General features: G+C 47.5%; 1 protein-coding gene and 1 long non-coding RNA gene across 5 annotated transcripts in view; one reads left to right on the top strand and one right to left on the bottom strand.

Moving 5' to 3' along the window:
- LOC102185883 overlaps window positions 1–25,420 on the top strand; it is a 42,809-nt gene that overhangs the window by 12,299 nt on the left and 5,090 nt on the right. The window contains exons 4-5 of one of the 3 annotated variants that reach the window (XR_309845.3): window positions 675–772; window positions 5,358–6,576. The exons of 1 other annotated variant lie outside the window; for it this stretch is intronic. This is a non-coding gene — a long non-coding RNA (uncharacterized LOC102185883). Of the gene's footprint in view, window positions 1–674; window positions 773–5,357; window positions 6,577–25,420 lie in introns of those variants that run through there. One more of the 3 variants, XR_001917881.1, reaches the window with a different exon arrangement.
- Window positions 3,458–25,420, bottom strand: part of LOC102186069 (sodium/potassium-transporting ATPase subunit alpha-4) — a 33,347-nt gene continuing 11,384 nt past the window's right edge. Inside the window, exons 12-23 of one of the 2 annotated variants that reach the window (XM_005677232.3) lie at window positions 21,011–21,200; window positions 20,699–20,871; window positions 14,673–14,809; window positions 14,164–14,314; window positions 13,709–13,877; window positions 11,948–12,102; window positions 11,670–11,793; window positions 10,302–10,447; window positions 6,656–6,786; window positions 6,461–6,562; window positions 3,810–3,901; window positions 3,458–3,526 (exon numbers count right to left, since the gene is read on the bottom strand). In XM_005677232.3, the coding sequence (XP_005677289.2) occupies window positions 3,498–3,526; window positions 3,810–3,901; window positions 6,461–6,562; window positions 6,656–6,786; window positions 10,302–10,447; window positions 11,670–11,793; window positions 11,948–12,102; window positions 13,709–13,877; window positions 14,164–14,314; window positions 14,673–14,809; window positions 20,699–20,871; window positions 21,011–21,200 (1,599 nt within the window). In that variant the 3' untranslated portion in view covers window positions 3,458–3,497. Of the gene's footprint in view, window positions 3,527–3,764; window positions 3,902–6,460; window positions 6,563–6,655; window positions 6,787–10,301; window positions 10,448–11,669; window positions 11,794–11,947; window positions 12,103–13,708; window positions 13,878–14,163; window positions 14,315–14,672; window positions 14,810–20,698; window positions 20,872–21,010; window positions 21,201–25,420 lie in introns of those variants that run through there. The other variant, XM_013975937.2, reaches the window with a different exon arrangement.

Below are 25,420 nucleotides of genomic sequence, written 5' to 3'. Positions count from 1 at the left end.
CCAGGGCTCCTCAGCCCCTGTCCCCACACTGGCCTAAGAGCTCATCACCATATTAAGAAAGGAAAAAGCTGGAGCTAAAAATAAGATGAGATGAGTCGGAGGTAAATGAAGCTGGGGCTGGGGGAGGGAAGGCTTGGGAGTAATTAGGGAGAGTTGAGGGAGGGCAAGGGTACTCAGAGAGAGGGAAACTGGGCTGTATTCCGGGTCAGAGGTTGGACTGGTGATACATTCATAAAGGAGGGACAGGAACAGTATTGCCTCTGAGTCCTAAAACCTGGGGCTCTCCTCTGGGTCAAGTCTGTTTGTTTGATCCTGTGGAGGAAGGCGGGGAGTACAAATGCAATCCAGGCTGCAGGAAAGAGACCCCTTGCACTTCCCTTTAAAGAACCAAGACCAAGGATGAGATCATTCCCCGAATAAAAGATGGAGCCGCGTCCAGGACCGGCACCCTGGCTCAGCTCCAGCCAGTTTCCTTTGCTTCACTCAACACTCCTAACTGGAGAATGCAGGGGAAGGACGGGGCGTGGGGCGTGAAGTGCTGGCCCACAGCCACCCTGGGAGATGCAGATCTGGGGCTTCTCTGCCCACAGCCCTGAGATGAGAAGGAGAGAGTCATTCGGCTGCGGCCTCCTGCTGGTACTCTCTACTCTGATCCTATGGGACTGGTTTTCTAGGGCACGGTGGAAAGGAGGCTTCCCCAGGATGAATGATTCCAAGGAAAGCAAGTTGCGACTACTCATTCCTACGTCTTTGACAAGACAAAAAGGACCAGGTATAAAGAATAAGGGGAAAAAATTAACACTGGGGAAACGTGAGGAGGTGGGGCCCTGAACCAAGGATGTTGATTAATCCTGTGCACTAAGCGTCAAAACAGAGCTGGGAGGATGGGCCTCTCGCTTCCTGGATCCCAGCTTGGGGGTGAGGGCAGAGTGGATGAGTTCAACTCTGGGTACCTTGAAGGAGGGACCCTTTTCATGGCCCCATCACCACCCAGGGCTCATGCACAGGTAAACTGAGGCACAAGAGAGGCCAGAGAGAGGCTAGCCAGATCGAAGTCGGCAGCCCCATTCCTGCCCGGAGGTATCTCTGATGGTGGAGGGGCAAGCATGTGTTTTGCACCATGAAATTATGTTAGGGGAGGAATTTTTCCCCTCTCCCGTGGGGCAGACCTTACACAGCTAAGCAAGGAAGGCCAGGAAAATATCTCAGGAATGTGGCAGGAGTGCATCCAAGAGAGGCAGCTGTTGTTGAGCAGGAGAGGCCAGATGTCGCTAAGCAGGGCATGTTGGAGCTGGAGAGACCCCAGAACCCATCTCCTGGAGTCAGGGAGGCCAAACAACGCTCTCTACCACCGCGCAAAGACTACAGGAGAGAAGGGCAGACCCACCCAGAAGTCCACGACCAGATGATGTCCAGCCCCAACTCCTCCTGCCGTGCGCACTCTGGGGGTGGGGGTGGGGGGACACTGAGACAGACACTGGGACATTAGACTCAGTTCATCCTGAATCTGACCTTTCATATCCCCGGGTGTGAGATGGGATGAAGGCCCAGGCCTGCTCCATTCTCCCCTCCTCTCCTGCAGTTACCAGGCTGCTTCATCCTGTCCTGCTCCCTCTCCTCGCCCCTGGCTCTGCAGAGACACCCGGAGCCTTTCCAGCAGCTGCAGCCCTCCTCTCCTCCCTGTCCTCCTTTCTGATGCTTTCCTCTCTACTTTCTACTCGGTCCTTTCCCTCTAGGCCCCTGCCTTCAGGCTCAGCCACTGGTATCAAATGACCCTAAGTTGGGGCCTCTGTATTTTTAACCCACCAGACACCCGAAGCTCCTGCTACTGAAACCTGAGGAGCTGGTTTCACACTCCCCTCTCCCTACCTCACACACACACACACACACCCTGGCCCCTCTGTCTCCCAGGGTCTGGTTCAGCCCTGTCAGCAGCGGGGAAGGACCCCAGACTGATACAGCCCTGTCCCCAGGAGACCTTGTGTTGGAGGAGGAGGGGAGCAGGTGGGAGAGAGACCTCTGAGGAGGGTGTGCCCGGTGTAGGGGGAAAGTGGCAGGTGTCCCTTACAGACGGGCCTTCTCTTTGCTAGCCCACAGCCTCTCATCCGCCAGACTCCTTTTTCATGAGGCATTTGTAGATTTTTGGCCCAGCCTTCATTGTAAGACTAGCCTGAAAAGTGGTTAAGGGCACAAGTTCTGGAATCAGAATCATCTAAAAAACCGGGTCGGGTGGTAAGAATGTGTTTGTTGTACGGATTAATGGATGATGTGACTAAGGCCTTTGTCCACTGCCAGACATAATGTGCAGTCTCTTAACACATGTGCTTTGTTTTTGGTGACAGTCTACGATTTCCCCCAGCTTTTCTCAGCATTTCTCTCTCTCTCTGCTTTTGGCATAGCCAACTCCCTCCTCTAAAAAAAGCCTGAGAGTGAACCGAACCACAGGGCAGAGTAGACCAGCTCACAGAGCAAAAGCCAGTGAGTGGGTGAAGAGGAAGGAAGAGCTGCCGCCGAGGGTGGGCAGGAGAGAAAGCTCCTGGGGACTCCACAGTGACCTGAGATGCAGCAAGTGCCAGGCTCAGGCTCAGAGGCCAAGCTTTGGGGAGCGGCCATCACCTGTATTGAGCTGGAGCATGAGGGGCAGGTGCTATGCCTGAAGCAAAGGCTACAGGCATCCAGACAGCATCGTTTCAGTCTCTGCTGCAAGGCTACGCCAGGGAAAATGGCCAAGGGATGGGATGGGGTCAGATGCCCTGATGCCTAGGGCTGAGGGCAGGGACACCAGATCATCCTCAGAGGTGGAGTGGTAGCCTCCACAGTCACCTCGTACCACACAGCCCCTTCCAAATTGTTTAACCTCTCTGGACCTCCTGTCCTTCCTGATGAAATGAGGTGTCTTCTAGCATGAAGATTCTACGAGTCTGTACATTATCTGAGGACCTGAGTGGGTGCTGCGACCCAGCTATAAGGTGTGGCATCCTGCTCCTTTCTCATCCCCTCCGTTTCTCTGATCCCAGCTTGACTTGTCCTGTCCTTGCTATCAGTTGAAATGGAGAGTAACTTTGAGGGGATACCCTCAGCGGGCAGGGATGCTTGATTCTGACCCCTTCCCAGCCAGGCCCCTGAAAGACTCCCCCTGCCCGGCCACCCTGAATGGAGATCTAGGGAGAGAGCATCTCCGAAAACCAGATGCGACACATCCAGGAGCTGAGGGCCGATGCAAATGTTTACTCTCCTGACTGGTTACTGAGCCCCTCGCTGGGCTCCAGGAAGACATAGGCTGGGCTCCCCTCACCCCCACCTCATCTCCTACCCATGGTGCCATCAGCCCAGCCCTAGGATCGCCTGTCTCTCTTATCCAAGGTTCTTCCTCTCGGCATCTCTCTGCCCCAACTAATATGCTCTCTCGGATGTTTTCCCAAGCTTATTGCCTCTAAACCTCCCCCACCTGGCCCTCAGAACACCCCGATGTCGTGTGAGCTCCTCCTCTTTTGGGGTTAGTAGTAGGTCTCCTTCTCCACCCAGCCTGTAGAAGAGAAGAGACCAGAGTGAACCGGGGAAGGCATCAAGGGGAGAAAAACAGAAAGATGAGCCAGGACAGGGTGGGAGGCCTGAGCGGGGAAGGCAGGGCCCCAAGGATTGGAAGGCGCAGCGTGGTGGGGTCAAGGACTAGAGGGCAGGGTCCAGGCACTGCACAGGCCAGGCAGTGACCTGGGGAGAGGGGCCATGGGGCTGCAGGAACCATCTGCAATGGGACAGCCAGTCAGGAGCCTAGTGACCTCCCAGGCCAAGGTGTGGGGGAGCCTCACCGCCGGGATAACGACGAATGATGAGTCTTCTTATTTCATCATACACAAAGATGAGGAGGCTGTAGGGGGTGGCACAGAGCCACCAGGTTATCCTGAAGAGAGCAAAAGCTGGTCAGCAGAGGAGAGAGGCGCCTGAGAAAGGCAGGCGCAGAGAGCGTGGCTGGGAATCGAGTGTTTTGTTTATTGTGTATGTGGGGTAAGGGAGTTAGAGAAGGCGAGGTTCGGAGGCTCGGAAAAAGAATGAGACCGGCACTTTACAGGAGCAGATTGCCTTTAATGAGGCGAGAAGGGGCAGCAGTCAGATTAGTGAGCTGCTGCACCAACCCAAAAGAAGAGTAAGTATATATAGGCACACATGTGGAAATCTACTGTCTTAAGGGGGGCCTGTTCTTCTCCAAGGTGGTTTGGAGTAGTTATCTCTTAAATGGCTCGGGCAAGGAATTCTGGAGATCGGCCAGAGGCTGGACCAGCCGGGAGCTGGGGTAACCAACCTTAATGTCCATTTTTTCCTTCGGGTGAGAGAGTTCTTTGTTTTGCAGAGTGGTGGGGAGGATCTGAGAATTTTAACTCCAGGCTATTTTGAGCCTACTTTGCTTCAGTGTGGAAAGTTGATTCCTACCTTTTGAGGAGGCCAGAGCCTGGAGAGTGAGGGTGGAGGGCCCAGGACAGGAATATTAAAAAGCCAGTGAGGACAGAGTGGGATAAGTGTCATCCAAGAGGCATATTCCGTGTTCATGGAGATTGTATACTGGTTTCCATGGAGTCACTGAGGGAGAGCCCCCTTTGCTTTCCAGGTCCTCTAGCTCTTGCACCCACAAGCAGGATGGTCCGTCTGAAACTGGATATGGGGGATATCTTGCCAGGGAACATATATACTCCTCCATATTGCACAGATGGGGAAATCTTTTTTTTCCTGAACCTCTTCAATAGACCAAGGAGCTGACTCCAGAGAGGGTAGGGTCAGGACCACATTTGTCCCTTGAAAGAGAGATGGCCTAGACCAGCACTGTCTGATAGAAATATACTGTAAGCCACATGTGAAATTTATATTTTCTAGTAGCCACATGAAAATGAAACAAGTAAAGTTATTTTAATATTTCATTTAGCCCCAAATATCCAAAAGATTATTGTTTCAATACATAGTCAATATAAACATGTTTAATTAGTTATTTTACCTCCCTTTTTTATCCCCAGCCCTTGAAATCCAGTGAGTATTTTACACTGACAGTGTGTCTCAAGTAAGACACTAAATTTTTGGTGGAAAATGTAGTCCAACCAAAACAATAAAGTTGTGTTTAATAGAAAAATACTTGACAGTGCCTTAGTTTTTAACTTTCGGTAAACTAAAATTATAAATTCCATTTCTCAGTCTCGCCACATTTCAAGAGCTCAGTAGTTGCATAAGGATGGTGGCTACCCTGTTGGACAGAGCAGGCCTAGGCCATGGCGATGTGTGCACACACATGCCCTTCAACCGATAGAAGCAGTTACATACATACAGTCACGCAGCCATTCAACAGCTGGTACCATATGTCTACTCTGTGCTAGGTCCTGCGGAAATGGAACTGAAGACATGATGGTCTTTGATCTCAAGAAGCTCAAGTGATTGGAGAAAAGAGAAAAACACACGGAATAAGTAATCACAGTGTTAGGTGATGAGTTCAATGGTCAAGGTTTATACACCGTGTTTGGGAGCATGGTTAAGGCCCAACCACACTTACTAGCATTTGTATGTTGACATGATTAGCAACATCAGCTGAGCTACTATTAGCAAAGTGCCCCCCAGGTGCCATGCTCCATGTGTTATATGCATCGCTACATGTAATTCTCGGACAGTCTGCCAGATGTGTGTTATCGAGACTTTGCCGTGAAGCTGAGGCTCAGAGAGGTTACCGACTTGTCCAAGATCATAGGATAATATACAGTACAGTTGAAATTCAAACCTGGAATTATCAGCATCTAAGGGCAGTGCCAGTATCTTAGTAAACATTAATTTAGCAGCTACACAATGCAAAACATTGTGTAAAACACTGCAAGGAACAGAAAGGTGAGCAAAATGAATAAACACGTAGAAAATCAGTTGGGAGAATACATACTAAATCATTAATAGAGGCTCCAATTCAGAGTTGGGGGAAGGGGGAGTGAAATGGGAGTTTTGGTTCTTTCTCTACAAAACTGTTAAATGAAAAAATTTCATAAGCATATACTAATATAAAAAATGAAAACATAGGACTTGAACCAAACAAGGTACCAGACAGTAAGAATTTCAGTGTGCCCACTCACATACATACATACATATGAAAACATATTTGCAGAAGTACAGCAAAATTAGCCTTGCATAGATTAGACTATTTTATGATTGCATCAGTTCCGAGCAATACGTGGCCTAGGACAGCTATACCATGCATTATTATAGAAAAGAAACCACTCTGTTAAGCACTGGTGAATCCACTAAATTTGCATGTCTGGTGAGTGCAATCACTCATCCCTAATCCCTCCTCAAATAAGATGCGTTTCTGGGAGCACAGGCAGTCCTCTCTACATCACTGAGTGCCGCCTGCCCCAATCGACTTCCCACTCAACCGCACTTCCTCCCATATGCTTCCCCTGTGCCCAGAGAAGCCTTGCCTTGCCCCCCTCCCCTTACTCACTTGAGTGGGTACATTCGCAGAGCCACGTCCATGCCTGGAGTGTAGGACAGAAAAGCGGCCAGGATTGTCTCCTCCAGGATCCCAAATATGAGGATCTTGTTTCTGAGAGGAGATGTTTATGGGGTGAGGGAGGTGATCAGGGAGAGATAGGGGGTGCAGTTTGGGGCGGGGCTGGGGCTGGGGGGCGGCGCTCACTTCATGCCCTGCTGGAAGATTGAGTTGCGGCGGGTCTTACAGATGAGGAGGTCAGCCCACTGCACGATCACGATGCTGACAAAGAAGGCCGTTTGGCACGTGAACTCCAGCACCTTCCGCTGCTCATAGGTCTGGGGAAGGACGGGCAGAGGGGAGCCATCAGCGTCAGGAGGGATTCAGCTATGCCTCAGAGGCTGCTGCTTTCTTCTGCCTTCTCACACCCCAAGGCTGAATTAGGGGACCTCTTTAGATTCCCACAGCCCTTCTCACATATCTCTGTCATAGCACTTTTCACTTTGTGTTGTGTGTTTATGTTTTCCTTATCTGATTGAGAGCCCCTCAAGGGCAAGCACCTCTTCATTTTTATCTGGGTCCTCCCTCCCCATGCTTTGTTCAGTGAGTGGTAGGGAGGATGGCTCATAAATATTTACTAAGTTAATCAGAAGAGTGGTGTAAAAGAAGGTGGACTCAAAAGGAAAGCAGGGTCTGAGGAAACAGGTAAGGAAGGTGGGACTGTAGGGAATCTGCATGCAGAGGGGAAGGGACACCCGAAGAGTGGGCCCAGGTGGGAGGCATTCGCTCGTCCATTCATTCATTCTTTCATTCACATTTTGCACAGAAGGAAGTTAAGAGTCCAGTGGGGAAGATAAATACGCGACGTCAGCACAGTAGGCTGGTTATAAGAGGGACATCACAGAGGGCTGTGCAAGCACAGGAGAGGTGCATTTAAATTAGATTGGAGAAAAAGCTCATTAAAAAAAAAACAACAACAACATGTTTGTGGGACTTCCTTGACTGGTTAAGACTTCACCTTCCAATGCATGGGGGTGTGGGTTCAACCTCTGGTTGGGGAGCTAAGATCCCACGTGCCTCACGGCCAAAAAAACCAAAACAAAAAAACAAGAGAAGCAATATTGTAACAAAACTCAATAAAGACTTGAAAAAGTGGTCAACATCAAACAAAGTCTTTTTTTAAAACAGCATGTTTATAAATAACTTGTAGCTTGAATAAAAAATTGGAAAATGTGTAGGACCGAACAATAGCGAGATACTACAGGTAGAGCTTCATGGGATGTGGTCAGAGCTGTACTTGGAGGGAAATACAGAGCCCTAAGGGCTTCCCTGGTGGTTCAGTGATAAAGAATCTGCCTACAGGGCAAGAGACGCAGGGTCAATCCCTGGGTGGGAAGATCCCCTGGAGAAGGAAATGGCACCCTGCTCCAATATTCTTGCCTGGAAATCCCATGGACCGAGGAACCTAGAGGGCTATAGTGCATGGGGTTGCAAATGTTGGACTCGACCTAGATACTAAACTATCACCACCACCATAGAGTCCAAAACAATAGAAAACAAAAGCTGGAAATTGATGAGCCAAGCACTGAACTTGGAATGAGACCAGTCAGCACATTTCTGTGCATCAGATCATGCCACCCCTGCCTCTGCAGCCAGCTACCGAAACCAAACCACTCCCATCATCACGAAAATTTTAGTTTCTGACTCACTGTCATTCTAACAGCGCCTGTCCTCATCTTTGGAGATTTAAATATCCATGGTGATGATCCTTCCCATACCGTGGTCTCACAGTGTCTTCATCTTCTACTCCAATGGTATACTCCCTTCCCCACCTGATTGCTTGCTCCCATGATTAAACTCCAGATGTCTTTTTCAATAGCCACATTTTTTCTGTGATTTCACTCTCAAGCACCTCTTTTCTCTCTGTTCACCATCTTCATCTTTCAATCTCACCTACTTTAGTATCCCCATTCCAACACTTCTTTGGACTCCTCTTGGGCTTACAATCTATGAACCCGGTATGTTATCTATTTGGCTATTATCTTTCTCCCTTCCCACCCTGTGCCCCTAACTAGAATATAACCTCCACAAGAGCAGTCTCTTGGCTATTTTTGTTCACTACCATATCCCAGGGACAAAACAGTCTCCAGTGCATAGAAGATGCTCAACAAATATTTGCTAAATGAATGAACGGTGACCAACTGAATTACTGCCAGAGGTATTAGCAGTATGTAGGGTACCTCCTAGGGAGGAAGCTCTATACTTGATAATCTGAAGATTGCAGCAGTGGAAGAGGCATAGACCTCGCCTTTATGGCATTTGTTTGGCAGGGCAGTTGTTCTCAATCCGTTTTGCAATATCTTAAGACGTTGCTGACATAATTTGATGTTAATTCAAATTAATTTTAATTATCATTAGTTGATTGTAAATAAACATATGACAAGCTTCATCTTGGTAGCAGGGAGATGGTTTCAAGGTGTAAAACTAACAAGGGGCTTGATCCGAGGATTAAGGAGATGTTGACAAGGTACACAGCAGGGAGGACTCTGGGCATCTTTGGACCTTGCTAGTGGGGATACTGACATCTGTCGGCCTCGAGAGGCTCAGATAGTGGAAATCTGTTGGAGAAGACTCTTGAGAGTCCCTTGGACTGCAAAGAGATCAAATCAGTCCATCCTAAAGGAAATCAGGCCTGAATATTCATTGGAAGGACTGATGCTGAAGCTGAAACTCCAATACTTTGGCCACCTGATGCAAAGAACCGACTTGTTGGTGCTGGGGAGGATTGAAGGCAGGAGGAGAAGGGGACGACAGAGGATGAGATGGTTGGATGGCATCATGAACTCAATGGACATGAGTTTGAGCAACTCCGGGAGTTGGTGATGGACAGGGAGGCCTGGCTTGCTGCAGTCCATGGGGTCGCAAAGAGTCGGACATGACTGAGTGACTGAACTGAACTGAACTGTGTGTGCGAGCCAGCGTTCCAAGTGTTCTTGATTTTAACGTACTTTTGAGAACCCTGCAGTTAGCTTGGTTTGGAGGCATCATGGTGACATGGGAAAGTGCTGGGCAGGAATCAATCCAGAATTCTAGTCCAGCTCTTGTAGGGATTCACTGTGGGGCTTTGAGCAAGTCACTAAACCTTTCCAGACTCAGATTCCTCATTTGTAGGATGAAGAATAGGCCATCTTGTCCTCCACAGACTGTATGTGAAGTCTCTGGTCCTATGATTCTAGCAAAAACTGGTGTCACATCTCCCACTGTCTCAGAAATTGGGACGGAAGTGTTCACAAATACATACTTACTAAAATTCTTAAATACATATTTTTGGATAAGGGGCTTCAGTTTAGACCTCATTTATCTTGGTTGGTAGGAATGACTAATACAGAGAGGCATCCTCTAAGTTTAAACAGTTTAGAATGACAAGGAAGAGAATATACAAAGAAAATAAGTTTTCAGATTTAAAATCCTATTCTTTGAACTCCCATGGAAAAGGAGACTAACAGGAGAAAGAGGATCCAGCACTCATTTCTGGGGCAGTGATGATTAGAACCTGGAAATCAGCCTCCCAAAAGTTGATTGACAAAGATTTCCAGGTCCAAGGAAGCCAGAAAGACCCAGGACGATATGAACAGGCAACAGACAGTCGTAATGAACAGAAATGAAGTCATCGTAAACAAAGAGAAGAATGTTTGCTGATGTGATCCGAGGTTGAGGTCAAATGTTAGAAAGCTCCTGTAGGACTGGAGATGAGGATCACCTCTGTCTGCCTGGTGTCTTCTGCTAAACCCATTTCTGCTGGTGACTTCTTCACTCTTATTGGCCAGCATTTACTACCTTGCCTTTCACTCACCCACTGCTGTCCATAGCTGTCCTCCAGGTCATTGATGTATCGATTTTCCCAGGTGACGCGGATGCCCAGCAGATCAGGAGGCTTAAAACCATTCTCAGCCAAGATCACAAAGTAGGTGAAGAATCCTGCCAGAGCCTGGATCATCCCTGTCAGTGATAGTTAGAGGTCAGGGGAACCTCGCTCAGAGGAGGATCTCAAAAGGCAGACCACGGAAGAGGTGGCGCCTGGGACTTGCTTCTAGAGCAGGGTTGATGTGTGTCTGAGCTGTAATGTTGAAGATTCATGCCATCAGTGATCTGACCCTGCCCTCTCTGTTGGACTTGCCTCCAAAGTCTGACACTGGTTTCTAAGCTGTAACCCAGCGTTATATAGCCGTAAAACTGGAAAGGACCTGAGAGGGGGTTCATTCTCTCTCTCTCCACCGAGTGAATGCTGGACTCCTGCCCACTTCCTCTGACACCAGGACACTCATCAAGTCCTCTCTTCCCCTCGCATTTCTCGCATCTGCTCCATGCCTCTCCGTTGGTCAAAACCTCCATCCCCACGCCTGGAAACCTTAGCCGGCTGATGCTAATGTTTGCCTACTGACCACAGAGCTGTCACTGCAGATACCTGCACAGTGATTCTCACAGCAATTCTGAATTATCATTTACGTTTCATCAGTGGGAAAACTGAAGCATGAAAAGATTCAGTCATTATCCAGAGTGGTACAGGTAGTAAGTTGTGATACTGAGATTCAAACATAGATATGGCTCCTAAATCTGTGCCTTTTCTATATGTTTCCATCTCTAAATACTGATAGTGTCTCCTCTGTCCATATCTCTTGCCTTTACCCGCATTGTGCCTGGCTACTCAAGAATAAAGAAGTGTCTTTTGAGACTTGGACCCACTATAAATACTGTGTCCACAGCCTCGTTTCCCACTACTTCTTTATCAGGAATAAGCACTCCACCAACTTGATTTATTCACTCTTCAGCAACCAGGTATCGCCTGGTCCGTGTCTGACCGTCCATTCATTAGCTGAGCCCTATCTTCCGGCCCCAAGTCTAAGTCCTGTCTCCTCCGCAAGGCCTCTCTGTCCGCAAGATTGGTGAGTCCTTCTGCCTCGTATTCCTGTAGTGTGTCCTATCTGTACTCAGTATGTGGCACTCGGAAAACAACCTGCCGTTCTTTCGTGTGTGTTTGCGCCTTTCTGACTGGATCCTTAAGTCAAGAGCAGATCAGAGATAGTGGTTTTTTGTGCCAAGTCCTAGCACAGTTTATAATTAAGAAGATAGCTCCCTGAACTTCCAAACCAAGACTGGCCTCATGACCCTTCTGGGGCAGCCTCTCCCCACTCCCTTCCACCCCTCATTCCTGCAGCCGCACCAATCTGTCCGTAGGCCATGCCAATGAGACGGTGATTCACCAGCTTATCAGTCTTTGCGTTCCTTGGAGCCCTCTTCATGATGTCACTCTCAGCTGACTCATAAGCCAAGGAGATAGCAGGGACCTGGAGGATGGAGGGTGGAAGCAACAGGGAACACACAGTTCAGAAGAAAACTCAGAGAAGTCACTCAAGCTCTGCCCCTCTGCCTGACATAGATTGTCCCAACTCAGTCCATTTCACAGGAGTTCCACGAGCTGGGTCCCAGCTTGGTCCTTACCATGTCAGTGCCCAGGTCAATGCAGAGGATGGTTATGGTGCCCAGAGGCAGGGGGATGCCGAGGAGGATGAACATCAGGAAGGGGGTGATCTCGGGGATGTTGCTGGTCAGGGTGTAGGCGATGGATTTCTTCAGGTTGTCAAAGATCAGGCGGCCTGGGAAGGATGGTCAACCTTCTGTGAGCAGCACAGAGACATCACACCTCCCACAAACCAGCTCCTGGGCAGAGAGGCCACTACAAAGCAGTGTCACACAGTCCGTGAAAGGGTCTTGGGCCGTGGCAGCCTGAGTTTTGTTTCTAAATTGTGTGACTGTTAGTTAAAGCCATGATTTAAGCATGTCAGATTTGTATACTCTGCGTTCTTGGATTCAACATGGCTACTATCATCTGATCTCTGAAAATCAAGCAGGCTGGGGCCTGGTTAATACTTTGAGATGTCTGAGAATGCCAGTATAAAAGCCCTAAGAAGATTAAGGCTGGATTTGCAGCAACATGGATGGAACTAGAGATTATCATACTAAGTGAAGTAAGTCAGACAAAGACAAATACCATATGACATCACCTACATGTAAAATCTAGAATATGACACGAGTGAATTTACAAAGCAGACAGACTCACAGACGTGGAAAACTAGACTTAGGATTATCAAAGGGAAGAATTACGTATATGTAGAACTGAGTCACTCCACTATACACCAGAGACTAACACAATGTGGTAAGTCCATTATACTTCAATTAAAAAAAATTAAGGCTGAAATGGAAAGACCCTGGGTGTGGGTTCCAGTTGCTTTTTCTGCCACAACTAACTTGTGATCTTGGGCACCCCTCACCTCTCTGAGCTTCATTCCTTCTGCATTGCAAGATGGCTTGAATCCTTTCCTGAAAACCTTTTAAAAGAGTGTCACCCTCCTTCCACTCCCTGCTTTACTTACTTTTTTCCCATTGCACTTGTCTTCTTTTATTATACTGTTCAGTTGATTTTCTATCTATCTTAATTCAACTAGAAATTAAGGTACCTGAGAGCAAGGAGGTGTCTTTTTACTCCCCATTGTTGAATCCCCAGCATCTAGAATAGTGCCTGATACATAGTTGATGCACAAAAGTTTATTGAATTGAGTGGACATACAATACTGAGGATTATACAAGGTCTCAATACTGAGGATCATTCATGGTTTCAGTATAATGTTAATCATTATTATTATGTGGATTGTAATAGGTTTTAATTCATAGCTCCAGACAAATATCAGGGAGCCCAGGAAGCAGAAATCTGGGCTTCACCAATGGGAATTGTCTCTGTGAAAGAGGGGACTTGATTTGGCTCATTCAGTCAGGCTCCAAATGACCTTGATATGTCAACATCATTCAGACAACAGGTTGCCTCAAAGTCCTCCTGAAATTGTGAAGTACAGAGTAGTCTTATGGATATGGCTACACCCTGAAACCTACAGTAGAATCCTACAGTAGAAACCTACAGCAGATTCAGGTAGGGTCTCCTGACTCTCCATGAGAGAAACAAACAAGCTATGCTGCACTGGAGCTGCCTGGACAATCTGGACTTTCCTCCAATCACATAAAGTTTCCACATAGTGATGGTCTAAGGACCAGCTGAGTCCAATTTGCAAGACTGTGACTTACAGTGATTTTTCCCAGTGTGTACAGGAGGTTGGAAGATGGGCAAAGGAAATGAGAATAATGTGTATCAACTCTCACCTGAGTCTGAGGGCCAAGTAAGTCCCTACCCTGGGCACCCAGCTTCCTCACCCTCCTCCACACCCGTGACAATGGAAGCAAAGTTGTCATCCAGTAGGATCATGTCGGCGGCCTGCTTAGACACGTCGGAGCCGGCGATGCCCATGGCGATGCCGATGTCCGCCTTCTTCAGCGCCGGGGAGTCGTTCACCCCATCCCCCGTCACCGCCACAATGGCTCCCTGGAGGAAGCACAGAGGGAGTGAAATAACACTGTATCAGGTTCAGGCCCCGTCCCAAAGGTCAGCTTGATTCCATCATCCCTTGTTTCTTGATATGGCTTCTTGGCCCTTCCTTCTCCTGCACCTCCTGAGACAGCAAAACTGTCAGGGAGCCCCCAGATAGATGCCTGTCTCAGGGGTTCACAATCGGATGCTCTCTGGCTCCTCCTCCAGCCCAGCCCACATGTTGCTCTGCTTGGTTTGGGGCGGGCTGGGTGACTTCCCAAGCCTCCTTGGTCTCCCTTACCAGCCTCTGACATCCCTCTACAATGAGGAGCTTCTGCTGGGGCGAGGTCCGAGCGAACACGATCTCAGTGTGTTTTTGGAGGATCTCATCAAGCTGCTCAGAGTTCATATCCTTTAGTTCTGAGCCATGCACCACAATGGCTTGGGCGTCCCTGAGGAAGGGGAATTTCTAAAGGTTAGCTCCAGGTATTGAGAATTCACCAGGCATCCTGGTACCCTCACAGTCATCTTTGCTATAACCTGCATGTTTCTCCTTTCAGCCCCATCCCCTCAACTTGTCCCCAGCCGTGAGACTGGCGCACTGTATCCCTGCCCCCCACCTCCGTCCCTCTTCTCTGCCTTCTTCTTTGGCCCACCTTCATCTGAAAACCTACTGACACAGTCGCTTGGTCATTTTCCTATTATGTTTTACCTACCTACAGAAAGAACCTCAGAAAGCTTTAGATGGTGGAGCAAGCTAAGGATGGAGGGGGGAAAATGGTATATCTGAGTTCTTTAGGGGGGTCTCACCTAGGATTGACCTTGCTGACAGGGATCTTGAGCCGGGCAGCAATGTCCTCTGCTGTCTCAGAGCTCTCTGAGATGATGCCCACACCCTTGGCAATGGCCTTGGCTGTGATGGGATGATCCCCTGTTACCATAATCACCTGGGTTGGAAGGGGAGGGAAAGAGAGCAGAGTCATCTTCAGAGAGGTCCCCAGTCCTTCACCTCTCTCTCCAAGAGCTAACAGACCACTGCTGTTATTCCACAGGGGTTTAAGTAGCTCATTCCCGAGAACTTGGGCTGTCAGTTAAAAATCTTGCTATGCTAGCTTCAACCCTTGGGAGGGGGTCAAAGCCATCAGACCATATAACATAGGACAAATTGGACTCTGCTGCTGCTGCTGCTGCTAAGTCGCTTCAGTCGTGTCTGACTCTGTGCGACCCCATAGATGGCAGCCCACCAGGCTCCCCCATCCTGGGATTCTCCAGGCAAGAACACTGGAGTGGGTTGCCATTTCCTTCTCCAGTGCATGAAAGTGAAAAGTGAAAGGGAAGTCACTCAGTTGTGTCCGACTCTTCGAGACCCCATGGACTGCAGCCTACCAGGCTCCTCCATCCATGGGATTTTCCAGGCAAGAGTACTGGAGTGGGGTGCCATTGCCTTCTCCGGTTGCCCATGAATAAATCAGGGATTTGAGTGTATTTACTATATTCAGAGGGAGAAGGAAATGGAAACCCACTCTTGTATTCCTGCCTGAAAAAGCCAGTGGACAGAGGAGCCTGGCAGGCTACAGTCCACGGGGTTGCAAAGAGCCTGACGTGATTCAGCACGCACAAGCACACTATATTCAGAATTTCATGTATCACTCCAGAAGCTATTCTGCCTCTTTTTTTAACAATTATTTAATCTTTTTAATTGGAGGATAAGTGCTTTACAATGTTTTGTTGGTTTCTGCCATACAACAACCCAAATCAGCCATAAGTGTACATATACTCCCTCTCTCTTGAATCTCCATCCCACCTCCCACACCATCCCCCTCCTCCAGGTTGTCACCAAGCATCAGGTTGAGCTTCCTGTGTTATACAGCAGCTTGCCACTAGTTTTATATATGGTAATGTAGCTGCTTCAATGCTACTCTCTCAATTCGCCCCACCCTTTCCTTCCCCTGTTGTTTCTCTAAGTCTCTTCTCTGTGTCTGCATCTTTATTCTTGTTCTGCAAACAGGTTCATCAGTATCATTTTTCTAGGTTCCAAATATATGTGTTAATATACAATATTTTTCTCTTCCTGACATACTTCCCTCGGTATTACAGACTCTAGATTCATCCACCTCACTGCTGCTGCTGCTGCTAAGTCACTTCAGTCATTTCCAACTCTGTGCAACCCCATAGATGGCAGCCCACCAGGCTCCCCTGTCCCTGGGATTCTCCAGGCAAGAACACTGGAGTGGGTTGCCACCTCACTAGCACCGACTTAAATTTGCTCCTTTTAATGAGTGAGTAATATTCCATTGTATGTATGGACCACAACTTCTTTATCCATTCATTTACCGATGGACATCTCTGTTGCCTCTATGTCCTGCCTGTTGTAAATGGTGCCACAACGAACATTGGCGTACCTGCGTCTTTTTGAATTATGGTTTTCTCAGGGTATATGCCCAGTAGTAGGATTGCTGGGTCATGTGGTAGTTTTATTCCTAGTTTTTAAAGGAATCTCCATACTATTCTCCATAGTGCTATACTTCCTTTTTAAGCTCAAAGACAGAAGCACCTACCATTAGAACAATTGCAGAAAAGAGACGTCTGGAAGAATCCATCTCCCTAGCAAAATTTCATCCAGGCCCAGTGCATTCTGATCCTCACTCTACCCCTCTTCTTCCCACTGCCTCCTTGTGCCCCTGGGTTCTGGCCCTTTTCCAGGTACCTGGGCCCAGCCCTAGTCCTATCCCTTTCCTCCCCAAAGATCAGATGCCCATGCGTGTGGTCTTCTAGCCTTCTGCTCTCCTAACCCTCCTCACATTGTCTGTGCATGATGCCTTGTGTGTCTCTCTCCTCTGCTGGACTGAGAGTGTGGGGCCATGCCTATGATTCATGTTAAGTTTCCAGCTTAGCATAATTTCTAGCGCAGAGTAATCCATCAACAAGCAATTATAGAACGAAGGAAGGATCGCTTCCTGGGAACCGCTGCCCATGGTTCCCAAGTGCCCTCTAAGCACATAATTCTCAGGCTTTGGTGGGAGGGAGAAGGGAACTATCTGACTGTGGCTGAACTAAGAACAGAGGTCCTGGAAAGGTCAGTCTATTCACTCCCAGAGCGTGGAAATAAGCCTTGAAGGGGTTTTCCCATGAGCCGTCCTCATTCCATACTGGCACTGCTGGCTTGCTGGATGAAGTGCTAACTAAGCTGGGATTACCAGGGACTCAGGCAAGGTGCGTTATGAGCAGTTCCCCCCTCATTGCTTTCCAATGCCCTGGCTCGGTTGTGGGGCACTGGGGCCTCACAAAGCTCGTCCTGTGGGGTGCAGGGAGGATGTAGGAGGAAACCGCAACCAAAAATTCCAGGTGTGGTTCAGACTGAGCCCTCAGTGATGGGTTTTTAGGCTTACCATGCCCTGAACATTTCCCAGTAGCTCATTAATAATGACGTGTAGGACAGTTGTCGTACCTAGGCTTGCCTCACCAGAACTACTGTTCTACAGCAGTTTCTGGAAGTACCACCTCTCTGCCAGCCCGGAGAGATAAAAACAAAGTCAGTCACCCCAAGAGTGAGTTCCTAGGACACAATTTCACAGAACATTGAGATGCATTCACATAATAGAAGAGAATGGCTCCCTTCAAAATAAAAGGCATCTAGTAGTTTCTGGAATTCGTCAAGTACTAAAGGAATTCCATGTCTCACTTCTTGATGCTGTCTGTACCTCTGGTGTTCCCACGTACTCTTGCAAGCTGCCTTCCTTGTTCCCTTGGGCCCTCTTCCCCCAGATCAGACCCATTGAGAGAGAGCTTCCAGCGCTGGTGCCCTTAACTTCAGGTGCTTGCTGCTCAGCTGCAGTTCTTAGAGGAGGCTGAATTCATAGCCAGGGCCAAATGGCCTCATACTGTTAAGGGCCTCAGGTAGTGGCAAATACAATGGGATAATTTTTTTTTTTTTTAATGATTTGGTATTCTTCATTAAAAAAAAAAAAAACTTTTCATTTTATACTGGAGTAGAGCCAGTTGGCTTCCCAGGTAGCTCAGTGGTAAAGAACCTGCCTGCCAATGCAGGAGACATAAGAGACATGGGTTCGATCCCTGTGTCAGGAAGATCTCCTGGAGAAGGACATGGTAACCCACTCCAGTATTCTTGCCTGGAGAATTCCATAGACAAAGGATCCTGGCAGGCCACAGGCCATGGGCTTGCAAAAGAGTTGGATAGGACTGAGAGATAACAACAACATAGCCAATTAATAATGCTGTGACAGTTTCAGATGGACAGCAAAGAGACTCAGCCATATATATACATGTATCCCTTCCCTGCTGACTCCCCTTCCATAATGGGATAATTTTATTTCAGTTTTCTTTTTTTTGGCCATGCCACACACAGCATGTGGGATCTTAGTTCCCCAAGGAATCAAACCCACACCCCCTGCATGGGAAGTGTGGAATCTTAACTACTGGACCATCAAGGAAGTCCCTTATTTTAGTGTTTTAAAATCATTCATTCCTAAGGCCTGAGCACATGACTATCTGAGAGACACCAGTCCCACCGTCAATTGTAAAAAAAATTTTTGCTGCCGCGCAGCTGTTATCCAGCCTCTTTCAACAGCTTCATCACATCCATCAGCTCTGCGCCAACACCACTTTGGAGTTAACCTTGGAAGGTTCTCACCGCTGGGACAACACTCTATACTGTATGCTTAGTCGTGTCCCACCCCCTGTGACCCCTGGACTGTAGCCCGTCAGGCTCCTCTGTCTATGGGATTTTCCAGGCAAGAATACTGGAGTGGGTTGCACTTTCCTTCTCTCGAGGAGCTTCTCGACCCAGGGGTCAAACCTGAGTCTCCTGTGTCTCCTCCACTGGCAGTCAGGTCCTTTACCAGCGAGTCGCCTGGGAAACCCAACCCCCTGTTTAGCCGCTACACTTCATCCTCCTTGAAGGATGGCCTCCTGTGTACATCTTACACTCCCCTAAAGGGAGAAAAGGGAGTGATGCAGACTTCCTCACCAAGCCAGCCAAGCTCCTGTCAGCTTCAGGTCCAGAAGAGGTAAGAAATTACAGTGTGCACCTGTGCCCAGAACAAGAACGGGCCCAGGAAGCACCAGCCTTTGTGCTTCAGGTGCCAGCTCCAGACCCGCCTGAATCCTCTGCAGACTGTTACCTGAGGATCGCTCAGCCTCGCGGGCCGTGAGCGGGCCCTGCGCCCGCAGGCACCCTGACTCAGGTCACTTCTTGTCTCCGGGGTGGGCCTCCCCACCTATGGACACTATTATAGTTCTGCTTCTTGCTAGAGATCCATAAACTCCCCAATGAAGTAAACTTTCGACCACCTGCATAAGATCTATACTTCTCATCCCAGCAGCCCACCTGGAGGCTGAGAAAATGCAATGAACCCCTTCTCCGTTTAGCTACCATAGCATGATGCTGTAGCTCTGTGGAGGACTATCAAGACGTATGGTTACCCTGGCCAGATGTGTTATAATGAAGACCTGTTCCACCCCAAAGCATCCTGTAGCAATCAGGGAATTCACTCAGAGTAGTTTCCGCTATCCATTCCTCGGTTCCCACTGTAGTGACCAATCACTGTACTTAGCGTGACCCAGACTGCTCAGAGACGAACTGCCAATGGTTAAAGGTCAAGGGGAAGTAAATTCTGACACAGAGCATCCAGTTCTCCTTAAATACTTCCAGCCCCACCCCAACTCCAACCTGCTCTCCTAAATATTCCAGAATATCAATGTGAGCAGAGAGGTGACAATACCTAATCTATAAAGATGTGTAGAAGTCTTAGAATTTGACCTTGGAGGGAGTTCCCTGGTGGCCTAGTGGTTAGGATTTGGTACTTTCACTGCAGTGCCCTGGGTTCGATCCCTGGTCAGGGAACCATCCCGCATACCAGCCAAAATACAAAACCAAGCAAACACGCAGCGACAAGTGGCAGAGTTTGACCTGGGAACGTGGAATACAGATCATCTCAGAGTTAGAAGGGTTTTGCTGCTGCTATTCCATGAAGTCCAAAGTCCTCTTCTGACTGAAGGGACGTTCCCATCTCTGGGTTTGCTCTCTGCTGGGTTTGCTCTTGGACCACTTCATTTTAAGCTTCTAGCTTTTGCTCCTGGACATATACCTGTTACGGCAGCTGCTCACCTGGAGTCAGATCCATCGAGGGCCCCAGCTCTGTCTCCCATTCTCACAAGTGTCTGCTCCAGGACCCCAGCCCACCTGGCTTCACCCTTTTGACAACCCACTCAGCAGTACATTTTTATGACATCTTCTAGCACTTTGCTATTTCCAGTGTGGCTTGCAACCAGCAGCAATGGCATCACCTAGGAGCTTGTCAAAAATACAGCATCTTGGGGTCTTCTGGACTTACAAAAAAAAAAAAAAAAAAAAGATTTGCATTCCAATAAAAGCCCCAGGCTATTCAATGCACATCAGTTTGAGAAGCACTCTCCTAGGGCTTAGGTTCTCAAACCTGTCTGCACACTGGAATCTCTAGGAGACTTTTGAAAAATACAGATACCTGGCTCCCAATCAGAAACTTGAAGGGGTCTGGAGTGTGGCCAAGGCATCAGAGTTTTAAAGCTCCCCTGGGGATCCTGTTTTATTTTATTTTTTAATTTTATTGAAGTATAGTTGATTTACAATGTTGTGTTCATCCCCTGGTGATTCTAATTTAAGACAGGATTCTAACTACAGAGGGCACACTATAAAGTTCTCTCTTAAGACTAAAACTTATAAGCTCAAGGAAGCAGAAATCAGCTCAATTAAATGAAGAACCTACTCTGTCCAAGATTTCCTACGGTTGATCCAGGTTAGGATAGGTGAGGGGTGTCTGGATTGCTCCGGCACTTACCTTAATCCCAGCACTCCGGCACTTGCCCACAGCATCAGGCACAGCAGCTCGGGGAGGGTCAATCATGGAGATGAGCCCCACGAAACAAAGGTTATTTATGGGAAAGTTGATTTCACTGGTGTTAAACTTGAATCCCTTGGAGTAAGTGTTAGGCAGATTCAAGAAGCAGAACCCTGGAGAGGGACAGAGAGGGGACCAGTAGTCATTCTGCTGTGTCTCTACCCACTTGCCCCAACCTCCTAGATTCTTCACCCCACAAATAATGACAGTTTTGACATCACTCTGCAGAGGCTTCTCCCACAGCCGCCTCACCTAGCACACGTTCCCCCAGACCTCCCAGATCCAAGTAGGCGTTTTGGAAGGCGTCCTTCATTTCATCATCTATGGGGTACTCCTGCCCTTTCAGAAGGTAAGTAGAGCAAAACTCTAAGATTCTCTCGGGCGCCCCCTTCATCATCAGGACGTGGGCCTGGGAGCTGTCTTCCCGCAGGTGGATGGACACCTAGGGAGAGGAGAGGAAGCTTCGATGGGAGGAGAGCACGAGGGTTAGGTCAGAGAAGCAAAGCTAAGCTGTGTCATACCTCCATTTCCTTTGTTCCCTGACCCAACACAGCCCTCCTCCCTGCAGTCATATCTGCTCTTTGGTCGAGCCCCTTCCTCCTTTGTAGGACTCCACAGCCTGGTATTATTTGCATACAAATCTCTGTTATCTTCTTAGCCATACTTGGAGCTAAGGGCAGCCAGGCACTCTGTTTCCCTGGCTTCCTCTCTGCCTGAGTGGCTAGTGAGCAGAGACAGCAGAGTGAACAGGAAAGAAAGCTTAGAGCCGAACACCTATGTTCTAGGACCAACAGGAAGGCTTTCTTAGCTTTCTGGCCTCAGGTCTATTTAACCTCTGCAAACCTTAGCTCCTTTGAGAAAATGTGAAAGATCTGCGATGCCCACTTCATTTGGCTTTTATAAAAGAGAGTATTAATGAAGAATATATTGAAAAACATTGACAGTTCTTTACCATGATTGGTTGAGCCTGAAGGATGGGATTAGGATGAATAATAATAGTAGCATTTATTGAGCACTTACTATGTGCCAGGCATTGTTCCAAGTGCTTTACGTAAATAGTCATTTTAACCCTCCAGTCACTTCCCTGTGAGGTAGGCACTATAAAGTTGTTTTATAGATGACAAAACTAAGCTTAAGCTGTGTCCAGAATCACATAGCTAGAAGGTAGAGGCAATCAAGGGAAGAATCCAAATAGACTGACTTTAGAACATGCTCTCTTAACCAGCCTATGTTCTAAATTCTTTGTTAACTCTGTCATCGCGTATTTGGTGACTGTCTACTTAATATTTATGATTGTTGCTTCATCTTTATTAATACTGTCTTTATTTTTTTCCTAAAAGAGTAAGGGTATCTATTGACTTTGAGTTACCAAACTCTTCAAGCATTCTGATTTATTTGCTGCTTAAAGCTCAACATTCAGAAAACGAAGATCATGGCATCTGGTCCCATCACTTCATGGGAAATAGATGGGGAAACAGTGGAAACAGTGTCAGACTTTATTTTGGGGGGCTCCAAAATCACTGCAGATGGTGATTGCAGCCATGAAATTAAAAGACGCTTACTCCTTGGAAGAAAAGTTATGACCAACCTAGACAGTATATTCAAAAGCAGAGACATTACTTTGCCGACTAAGGTCCATCTAGTCAAGGCTATGGTTTTTCCTGTGGTCACGCATGGGTGTGAGAGCTGGACTGTGAAGAAGGCTGAGCACCGAAAAATTGATGCTTTTGAACTGTGGTGTTGGAGAAGACTCTTGAGAGTCCCTTGGACTGCAAGGAAATCCAACCAGTCCATTCTGAAGGAGATCAGCCCTGGGATTTCTTTGGAAGGAATGATGCTAAAGCTAAACTCCAGTATTTTGGCCACCTCATGCGAAGTGTTGACTCATTGGAAAAGACTTTGATGCTGGGAGGGATTGGGGGCAGGAGGAAAAGGGGACGACAGAGGATGAGATGGCTGGATGGCATCACGGACTCGATGGACGTGAATCTGAGTGAACTCCGGGAATTGGTGATGGACAGAGAGGCCTGGCGTGCTGCAATTCATGGGGTCATGGGGTCACGAAGACTCTGACACGACTGAGTGACTGAACTGAACTGAACTGAAGTTGCTTCAGTCGTGTCCGACTCTGTGCGACCCCATAGACGGCAGCCTGTCCCTGGGATTCTCCAGGCAATCACACTGGAGTGAGTTGCCATTTCTTTCTCCAATGCATGAAAGTGAAAAGTGAAAGTGAAGTCGCTCAGTCGTGTCTGACTCTTCGCGACCCCATGGACTGCAGCCTACCAGGCTCCTCTGTCCATGGGATTTTCCAGGCAAGAGTACTGGAGTGGGTTGCCATTACCTTCTCCGAAACAGTATGGTGATTTCCTTAAAAACTAGGAATAAACCTACCATGTGACCCAACAACCCCACTACTGGGCATGTATCCTGAGAAACCATTCTAAAAGACACATGTACCACAGTGTTCACTGAAGCACTGTTCACAACAGTCAGGATGTGGAAGCAACCTAGATGTCCCTCGACAGATGAATGGATAAAGAAGCTGTGTACATACCTACAATGGAATATTACTCAGCCATAAGAAGGAGTGAATCTGAGTCAGACCTAGTGAGGCGTGGTGGCTTCGAATATTTTTATGTTCACTTTTGGGAATGATAAATAAACTATTTTCTACATGTTGCCAGTAAAATTTGTATAATCGCACCTTTGGTAATTTTATTTATATGTTGAATGTACTGTTATTTTGTGTTTATGATTTTTTTTTTTTTTACCAATAAACAGAACACATCTCCAAATCAAAAAAAAAAAAGAATATATTGAAACCTGTGAAGTACAACGGTTAGCCATTCTAGCCCCCTGGCCAATCTCCTGGAAACATGACGAGTGCCCTGAGAGGGGACTGGGGGTCCCTGTGGCTCAGTCGTGGAGCAGAGGGCATAGTCATAAAGGGAGCCTGAAGGACAGAGATCAGTTTCAGTTTTCGTTTTCCTGTGATCTGATCTGAGCAAAGGAGCTATTTCTGATGTTCCTCTAATGATCGACAGGAAATTCCTGCTACGTAACCTGTCGGGTAACAAAATCAGCACATTGGGAGGAACTGAGCCTGCAGTGCTGAGGGAGCCAGACCGCACTGGCCCAGGGAGAAGCCAGATGGGAAACCTGGGTGTAAGATGTAGTTACAACAGCTCCTTGGGAAACTTTCCAAAAACTATTTTATTCAAAATACGCTTAAGCAGTTAAAGGGGGAAAACCTTAACTCACGTAAGCAGAAAACTGTAAAAAAACAATTTAAAAGCTCAATTTTCTGAGCACTTAAAAAAACCCCTTTGCTGACTATCTCCAATAGGAGATTATTGGAGATGACAGCAAGATCTGCTTAAGCTGGTAATTTAGTCACACACACACAAATCACAACTTAATAGAAAATTACAGATGAAAAAGATGGGAGAAACTGGAAATGTCAGAACTGAGAAGCTTCTTCCTTTCATTTCAGTCTCAGAGAGGGGGAGAGACCAGGCCTTGCAAACGACCAACGGGCTAAGATGTCCCTTGCATATCAGGGCCTCTGACTGCCCCGAGAGCAGAGCAAGCCGATAAAGCAGCTTGTTTATGGGTAGGGAGAGAAAGGAGTCAGAGGGGTTTTCTTGGGGCCCCAGGCAAGCCCCACCAGAGTTGGCGGCTTGCAGACTGGCCGAGCACACTTGGTATAGAGGAGGATTTTGCTGTTTGAACTTGATACTCATTAGCTCAGAAAAGGCGTCTAACAGTCATCTAGGGGAAAGATTGCTATTTTGTTGGACATCCCAACAAATGTCATAACTATGTTTTGCTTTTATTTTGAATCTTGTGGAAAGAGAGGTACCTAATTCTTTCCAGTTGAAGGCTTTAATTGGGCCTTGCCAAGCACAAAATTCCTGTCTGGTTAGTGAGGCCACTAAACATCAGGAAAAAATGGAAATAGGTTTGCAGTCTGGGCCGAGGGGACCTATCTTATTTCACTGATGAAAAGCCAGTTGAGACAAAAAACCTACAGGTCTGTTTCTTAAGCTTTTACTTGTTCAGCATTCAATGTGAAAGTGTAGGTAATTTGTTTTAAAAAGATCTATATAGCTTTTATTATGTTGTTATTTTTAGTTACAAAAATGTTTCTCTTGTGACAAAAACTTTAAAGATCTATTCTTTTAAGCAACTTTCAAATATAAAAGTATGGACCACTTCACGAAATGCCTGTCATCTGGGGGCCATACTAATCTCTGTATTATTTAGTTTTAGTACATGTGTTGCGAAGTGAGCCCTGTTACGTGATTTTAAGACTCAAAACCCAAACTGACTTTTGGGAGTCTCATTTCTTTTCTGTTATCCACACCTGAATGAGTATTGCATGAATTTAGAGAATTTCACTGTCCTAAGCAAATCAACCCTTAGCTGCTAGAGCTCCCACCCCAACAGCGATGCCGCTGTTCCCTCCTTTCCACCAGAAGCCCTCCTAAAAGTGTGCCAGTGTTCCCACATAGGAGGGAAGTACTGGGTTCCCTGTCCCTCTCATGAAGTTTACTGGGAGGGCCACCACTGTCCTTCCCCCGGCATTTCTCCTTCTCTTGTCACATCTCCCTGGATCACGGACACAATGACCCTAGAAAAGCAGCTTCAAAAAGAGTC

The sequence above is a fragment of the Capra hircus genome, chromosome 3 (assembly GCF_001704415.2).
Source record: "Capra hircus breed San Clemente chromosome 3, ASM170441v1, whole genome shotgun sequence".
Classification (NCBI taxonomy): domain Eukaryota; kingdom Metazoa; phylum Chordata; class Mammalia; order Artiodactyla; family Bovidae; genus Capra; species Capra hircus.
This window is presented reverse-complemented; position numbering and strand designations above follow the sequence as displayed.